The sequence below is a fragment of the Sycon ciliatum genome, chromosome 2, assembly GCF_964019385.1.
Source record: "Sycon ciliatum chromosome 2, ocSycCili1.1, whole genome shotgun sequence".
Taxonomy (NCBI): domain Eukaryota; kingdom Metazoa; phylum Porifera; class Calcarea; order Leucosolenida; family Sycettidae; genus Sycon; species Sycon ciliatum.
In genome coordinates, this window is record NC_088644.1 from 30,490,226 (window position 1) to 30,498,762 (window position 8,537).

At 49.8% G+C, this 8,537-nt stretch overlaps 1 protein-coding gene across 1 annotated transcript; it reads right to left on the reverse strand.

Annotated features, from left to right (window-relative positions):
- Positions 1-2,053: 2,053 nt before the first annotated feature.
- On the reverse strand, positions 2,054-7,315 carry LOC135810495 (uncharacterized). The gene has a single exon (XM_065323985.1). It carries the CDS (start codon positions 7,313-7,315, stop codon positions 2,054-2,056), a length of 5,262 nt encoding a protein of 1,753 aa, XP_065180057.1.
- Between the last annotated feature and the right edge of the window lie 1,222 nt (positions 7,316-8,537).

Consider the following 8,537-nt stretch of genomic DNA (forward strand, 5'->3'; position numbering starts at 1 on the left):
ACAGAAGTGAGCGAGAAAGATTTCGATCAACTCTCGATCTCCCCGTAGTTTTCTTGTAGCTCGAGCCTGGTGTGTGGGCTCCTCTCCAAAACGGAGGGTGGTCGAAAATCGTGCAGGCTTCAGATAGAATCTTTTTGAGAGGACGTCCTGGCTAGTAGATTGTGCTATTCAAACAAGCCTGCCTCCCGTTCTGTCTTGCTAGCAGTAGCACCCACTACTGAACACTACAGGAATCTTTGAACGTTTGCGGTACTCCACAGTACCAGTCATGTGCTGTTTATCGCCTCCCCGTTGTTGTATTCTAACGTTAACGTTATTCATTGACTGAGCGTTCTTTGCTTTGTACTACACCCTGCTATCATGTTAGGCTATTTCCTACAATATTTTACTGTTTCCATTCGCTTGATTGATTGATTGATTGATTTTATTTTACTTCGCAAGTTCAAACGGGTTCCTGGCCCAGTTATATGAAAGCGAAGGATAGAATTTGCCAAAATCCTAATGAGCAACAGCATAGGCAATATTATCATAGAAGTGGAGTACTATGCGAGCGAGAATACTGAGACGAAAGAAACATGTCAAACCTGACGAAACCCAACCTATTTCAGGCATACATAAGGAAGGCAGGCTAGCTTAAAATCTTGCAATCTGGATACGGTGCGCACCTCTCTAGGCAAACTGTTCCACAGCAATGCTCCTGCGGTGGCGAATCTCGTTTGGCCACACCGACTGCGAGCTGGCTGGCTGAGCAGACCATTGGCATGCTGATGGCGCGTACTTCTGCCGCTGCATGCTGCTGGTTTGAGAAGCTGGGCTAGAGCAAGGCTAGTGGAGTCATTTAGACAACGCCAAATGAAGATCAGGAGCTTTTGTTTGAAAAGTTCAGTGACGCGGTAAATCGAGTTGGCAGCCAGGAGGGGCTGCATCGCGGAACATGGCGGGCTGCCATCAATGCATCGGATCGCCCGGTTTTGCATGGCTTGCAGACGCTGAAGTTGGGTCACGCGGAGGGCTGCAGAGAAGCTGCAGGCACCATATATCATATCCGGCATGACAATAGCCTTTACATATACCTTGCGCGAGCTGCGGGAGAGGCATCGACGGGCTCTCCACAAGGCGCCTATCTTCCTCGCAACTTTGGTCACTATGGCGCTGACGTGTACATCCCAACTCAGGCGGTTGTCAAGAAAGACACCAAGATACCGCGCAGACTTCACTATCGGTAGAGAGGTATCGCAGCACACGATAGAGACCTCAGGCCCGGCATGTTGCGGTGAGATAGTCATTACCTGGCTTTTGGAGGCGTTTAAAATTAGGCCGCGTGACTTAAGCCATATGGCGAGATCAGTGACAGCTGAAGAGACGGATTTGGAGACTTCCCCAGCGGAAGCTTTTGAATCATACAGAGCAATGTCGTCTGCGAATTGCACGCTGGGTATTGGTGTTGTGACTAGAGTCTAGACTCTCTTAGTTCCACAACATAACTAACTTCATAAGGACTGGGATTAATTCTCATTCAGTACTACATGACTTACTCTAATCTCTAATCATCAAGAAGCTGGGTAAAACCATAAAGCCATCAAAACAAACAAAAGGGCTAATGCTACGTGGACGATAACGTCACACAAACATACACGTGATATTATGTACAACTTCGTGATGTAATCACGACATTCCCACACACAGGTGGAGCGATCAATCACAAAAGACCTGGTGACCAAAGGGAGAAAGATTATAATAGCGCATAAGAACCGCGTATTTAGGTGATTATTATTATTTGGGTATTGTTAATGTTAACTAGGGCAGTCCCCACAGACGCATGTCTCCTGACAGGCTACGCTAATGATGTGACATATCTTGTGAACCAAATTGCGAAGGTACTGAAGAGCAAGGACACATAAGTCATGGAGCCCATACTACACCCTAGTGCCAAAGTAGTGAGTGGGAGAGCAAGTTGGCAGAGGAAAAGAAAACTCGAATAAAAAGGGGGGTGAACATAATTATACAGCTTGAGTGGATGATAGCTGATTGAGACAGACACCAGCATGGTGAACTAAACCAAGTCTGCCTCGTGCAAATCCAGGACACGTCCTAAGCCTTCGATAGCAGCTCGTCTTACCGGTCGAGAAGCTGTTGCAGGGACGTGTGCGTCGTTGGTTACAGCGGGAGGCTGTGGTTCATTCGACGAGTGGTCAGCAGGTCGAGCAGACTCACACTCCAACGGATATAGGTGCTGTAGTGAGCGCCGTAGGAGCTTGTTATTGGGCGTCCTCACAGTGGCGGAACGCGTTTCTCCATCACGACTAGCGTGAAGTTCGCTGATGATACCCAGTTTCCACATACCTCTGGGCGCGTCATCCTTGATGAGGCACACATGTCCAATCCTTGGCTTCACGGTAGAATGAGCAACCTGTTTCAACTGCGATTGTTGCCGTTCTCGTAGACTGGTTAGGTATTCAGATCTCCAACAGTTCCAAAACTCATTCAATCGCTTCTGACCTTTCTTCCACGTAGAAAGTAGCAGTTCCGCTGACGACATTGTTGGGGCGAAATCAGGGTCCTCTTCTACATGCCCTTGGGGTAGACTGATTTCGGCTGATAATGATAAGAAGTGGGCAGGTGTCAAGACCGTATAGATCTCATCGCTTACGTACACCAGCGGTCGTGAATTTACTACTGCTTCAACTTCGACGAGAATGGTTGACAGCTCCGTTGTTCCGAGAACTAGTCTGCCAATAGACTTACGGAGGGCTTTCTTCACGATTCCAATCAACCGTTCATAGAACCCGCCCATCCATGGGGAGAGTTGCACAATGCAAATCCATTCGATTCCATGGGAAGCAGCATAATTAAGAGTGTGGTCATCCTTCACAATGGCTTCCCAAGCAAGCTGTAGAGTCGATTTCGAAAGCAGGAATTGCTGAGCGTTGTCAGAGAAGATCTTGCGCGGTACTCCTCTTCTTGCCACAAATCTGCGCAATGCCATCAGGAACTGTTCTGTGGTCATATCAGCAACAAGCTCGAGGTGGATGGCACGTGTGACCATGCACGTAAATAGGCACACCCATACCTTGTGGATGAGTCCATGTTCTCTGACTGTCATTGGGCCAAAGTAGTCGACGCCAACGTGTGTGAACGGTTTAGACTCAGCTACGCGCTCTGGAGGGTAGGGTGCCATTTTCGGTAGCGAGTACGGCCGACCATTGAACCTCTTGCATACACCACATTTCTTGAGTACAGTCTTGACGGTTTGTCGTCCTCTGGGGACCCAATAGTCATACCTGACTCGCGATAGGGTATGGTTAGTTCCACTGTGCAGCACCATGCGGTGACAGTCATTGATGATAGCTGTGGTTACTGGATGTGAACGAGGTAGAAGGATGGGATACTTCGCTGAGTATGGTAGGGATGAATTCTCCAATCGACCCTTGCAGCGGATGAGGTTATGTTCATCTAGAAAGAGCGCAAGGTTTTGGACCAGCTTGTTCTTGGCGTTGCTTTTGATAGCCTCAATCTCCGGTGTATAGTGTGTTGCTTGAACATGTTGAATCCACAGATGTTTGGCGTTGTCGATTTCAGCAGCAGACAAATGAGTGCCGCATGTGGTCTGTTGACGGCATCTCTTGACAAACTTGATACCGTATGCTGTTACACGGGCTAGCTTCTCAAACGAAGTATACTTGCTCTCATCTATACTCAGCGGTGATGGCTTGCTGCTGGTCTCGGTTTCCGCAGGACCCTCCGCCGCGAATAGTACTGTGGAAGGAGCATCGATGACGTCTTTGGGCCAGTGTACAGGAGGATCTCGAAGCCATTCTGGACCACACCACCAAGCTGTACTGTCTGTCAGTGTGGCTAGCGATGCTCCACGGGATGGTAGGTCGGCTGGGTTGTCGGCTGTACGGATATAGTTGAAGCACACACTCTGGTCTGCACGGATTTCCTTCAACCGATTGGCGATGAAGACAGGGTACGATTTCTCAGTATTCTTAATCCAGCCAAGCACGCACTGTGAGTCAGACCACAGGTGGGTAGCTGAGATGTGAACTGCGCCCAGAAGCTCTTTCTTCAGAAATTTGATGATCCTGGCGCCGATGAGTGCTGCTAGGAGCTCTAGACGTGGTATACTTGTTGCTTTGATGGGCGAGACTCGTGTTCGGCTGTAGATCAGGTCAACTGACGAATAGGCACCGTCAACTTGTCTCACACACAGGTACGCGGCTGCACCGTAACCATCTTGAGACGCATCACAGAAGACGTGGAGTTCATAGGTGACCTTGTCGACGTGGATTTTTGGTCCAATGAAGCGAGGAATGGCAACGTCACTTGCGCAGGACAGATCGGACAGGATATCCTTCCATTCATGAACGAGAGCGTCAGGCAGCGGAGAGTCCCAGTCTACATGTAGCTTCCATATACTCTGTACTAGGATCTTCGCACGCATGATGACCGGGGAGAACAGGCCCATCGGATCATAGAATTGGGCTATGCTGCGGAGGACATCTCTTTTGGTAATGACGGAGTACTGGTTTGTGGCTGACTTTGCCGTCGACAGAGTATCGCGATTGGTATCCCATGACATACCCAGTACCTTCATTACATCACAGCTAGACTTGTCTTCAGGAGCTAGAGCATCTCTGAAGTCAGGATCGTTGGTACCCCATTCACGCAAGTTCATGGTGGCACTGGCAAAGGCGTCCTTTGCCTCTCTGTAGTATGCAGTAGCATCCTGGACGCTGCTCTGCCCGGTGACAACGTTGTCAACATAGATACTGCGACGTACATCATCGCATGTCCCTGTCTGTTGCTGTTGGAGATGGTGGTCAACTGTGGCGGCGAGAAGAAACGGGCTAGCGACAATGCCAAATGGAACTCGGCAAAAGCGGTAGATCACTAGGTTGGCTGTGGTGACGGGTTTTGTAGGATCGCGAAGCCATAGGAACCGTGTTACATTGCGATCTGTCATAGATAGACCTAGCTGAAGGAAGGCCTTCTCAACATCGCTGACAATGCCAATGGGGTGTAGCCGAAATCTCACCAGGATGCCACACAGATCCGGCAGAAGTATCGGACCTCGGTGCAGGCAGTCGTTCAGGCTGTTGTGTTCTGCGCGAGTTCTGGCGGAAGCATCATATACCACACGGACCTTTGTTGTGGTACTGCTGGGGCGAACAACACAGTGGTGGGGGATGTAGTGAATCGGCCCATCCTGGTGATCAAGGTTCACTTCCTCGATAATGCCATTGGCTAACTGCTCTGTGATGGTACAATGATACTTCTCTAGCACTTGTGGTGTCTGCTGGAGTCGTTTGACTAAGGATTTGAGACGGCCGAAGGCGAGCTGGTAGTTCTCTGGTAGATTAGGTTGTGGAGTATGGCTATCTTTCCATGGCCAAGATACCATATATCGGCCGTTGATCAGTTGCAAGGAGCTGCGAAAGTGTTCCAGGGCAATGTCGTCCGCTGTCTGCGGATCACTGATGTCATCGGTGATACCAATATCTTCAAGTCGCCAGAAACGTTGGAGATCAAATACTGGGTCTGGCAAGGTGGTAGCATCTGTGAGCATTATGTGGCCCGCAGTGTCATCTGTCTCTGTGTCAGTAGGGCCTGCTGGGACAAATCCCAATTTGGAGTTCAGCAAGACCAGGCCATTGTTGAGTTGGATGTGACCGTTACCCATGATGGAGAAGTAGAAATCCGTGCCGATAAGGAGGTCAATTTCTACCTCCTCACGCTTGGTGACAATGGTGTCAGCTAGTTGGATGTTCTTGACTTCAGGGTACTGGTCGATGTCGATTGGGGATTTGACAACAGGACAACAAATCCACGGCATAACATTGGCGGTTACGGGCAAGGCTGATCCATCTCGACATAGGAGGGAAAACTCCACTCTCGGCAGGGTGACCGTTCGCCGGGACGCAGATCCAAAACTAGCGATGGACAACACGTCTTCACCGACAACAGCTGCGTTGACAGAGGCAGCTAACGATTCATGAATAAATGTGCGAGTTGAGCCGGTGTCAAACAACAGTCGGCAGTCTGAGATGTTGCCTTGCCCGGCGACAGTTGCGATGGCGGTTGGGAGATTCACACCTTTGGACTGGACGTGCACCGTAGCGGTAGTATGTTTCTGTGGCCCTTGCTGCTGCTGAGTAGGATAGAAGGTACTTGCGGCAGCTGACACTGGTGATGAGCCAAATTTCTGAGGGCACAGGGCACGGTGATGGGTCAACAGATTGCAGTGATAGCAGGGTCTTCTAGCAGTACAGTCCTTTGCCCAATGTCCCTTCCGTAAGCATACAAAGCAGTGGTCTTGTAGCTGCTGCTGTCTGGTAGAAACCGTGTTGAACGTTGGGCAGGTGTCCGAGAAGTGTTGCAACTTGCAGAAGAAGCATCTCGGAGTGGCGCGCCGCACAGAGCTAACTAACGTGGCTGCCGTGGCCGGAGGTTGGGAGTAGGCAGCATGAGGCTGTGCGGAAACAGGCGGTGGTCGTGGCAGAGTGCTCTCTGGTTTGCTGGCTGTGTCTCCTGCCAGTCGCTCGGCCGATTCACGGACCTCCAGGTAGATTCCCAGCTGTTTCCGCAGCTCATCAACAGTCCAACTCTGATTGTGGGGTTTCTGTGTCTCAAGTTGTACGATGACGCACTTTGGTAACTTGGAAGTGATGACAGGAATCAGCAGTTCCTGTTGCACACTTTGACCTTCCGCTTGCAAACAGCGCAAATTAGCCTCCACCTCGTTGTAAAATCTCCGCAACATGTGAGGTTTATTTGATGGCGCTGGCATTTCGGTAATTGCGCGGTATCGGGCTGCGATGATGGCATCCTTCTTGCCAAAGCGATCCTTCAATAATCCTAACGCCACGGGGTAATTTGAATCGGTGGTGGGAATACCGGCAATAACATCCAGGGCCATGCCTGTCAAATGACTTCTCAAATACGACAGTTTCTGTACGGCAGACAGGCTTTGATTTGTACCGATCGCAGATTGAAACATGTCAATGAACTCAGTGAAATGAAGTATGTCACCATCAAACTTCCTGATTGTGAGCACGGGCAATTTTACAGATCCATGAGCACTCTGTGCAGGCTGTGCCGAGTTGGCCGCCAGCTGGCCAACCGTGCTGGTGTGCTTCCCAATGGCTGACAGCAACTGCTGTGTTTGTTGCTGAGTTGCGGTGTGCATTGTCAGCAGCTGCTGGACGTCAATTCCAGGTGCTTGACTGCTGGTACTGGTGTTGGCTGTGGCCCTTTTGGCTTGAGCACTCAGCAGGGACAGATTTTTGAAGTACGACGGTAACGTACTGGCCATACTTTCATACTCTTCTTCATCTTCTTTCTTTTTCTTTTTTTGAGTTGCTCCACTAGCCACGAAATCGTATAACGCAGCGCCGTACTTATCTAGGTCAGCATCCAACTTCGTGAGGGCATCTCTATGCTGTTCACAAAACTGGGTCCGAATCCCGACCCACTGGTCTGCGTCGTCAGATGGACAACTTTCTGAAACTAAACGTTGGCACTTCGTATCGTCATCGTGGACAGTAGAATACAATGCACTGATTTTATTTGCTAAAACTCGGAGACTCCCTGGATACTCGGACATGGTTTCGGCACCAATTTATGTTGTGACTAGAGTCTAGACTCTCTTAGTTCCACAACATAACTAACTTCATAAGGACTGGGATTAATTCTCATTCAGTACTACATGACTTACTCTAATCTCTAATCATCAAGAAGCTGGGTAAAACCATAAAGCCATCAAAACAAACAAAAGGGCTAATGCTACGTGGACGATAACGTCACACAAACATACACGTGATATTATGTACAACTTCGTGATGTAATCACGACAATTGGCGATGAGACCGATTTCACATCACGGGTGTAGACGTTAAAGAGAACAGGCCCCAAGACGGAGCCTTGGGGCACACCACAGGTGCAGTCAAGAGCACGACTTGTGGCCGAAGCGACTGTAACTTGCTGCCTGCGATCTGTCAGGTAATTCGCGAACCACTTCAGGGCGACACCAGAGATACCAACGTCAAAAAGGTCTTGGATGAGGATACCATGCCGGACTTTGTCAAAAGCCTTGGACATGTCGAGGAGGCACAGCCCAGTTACCAGACCACTGTCCTTCGCCTTCTGCAAGCTGTCCGTGAGAACACAGAGGGCATCCTCAGTGGAGCACTTCTTCCTGAAAGCAAACTGAGAATCGGGTAGGGCATTACTCAAGTCTAGATGGCGAACTAGCTGACGCTGCACCACTCTCTCCAACAGCTTTGAGACAACTGGAAGGAGGGACACAGGGCGATAATTGGTGGGGACTGATGGGTCCCCGGTCTTGTAAAGCGGTACAACGGTCGCCAGCTTGAACGCCAAAGGAACCGTGCCAGTACGGAGGGAAGTGCAAAACAGTACTGCTAAAGAGTATGCCAATAAATCGGAACACTGCCGCAATAGCGAACCCGGTATGCCGTCACTTCCCGTAGCTTTGCGAGCATCTACCTGCTGAAGGAGACGTTGAACGTCCGATG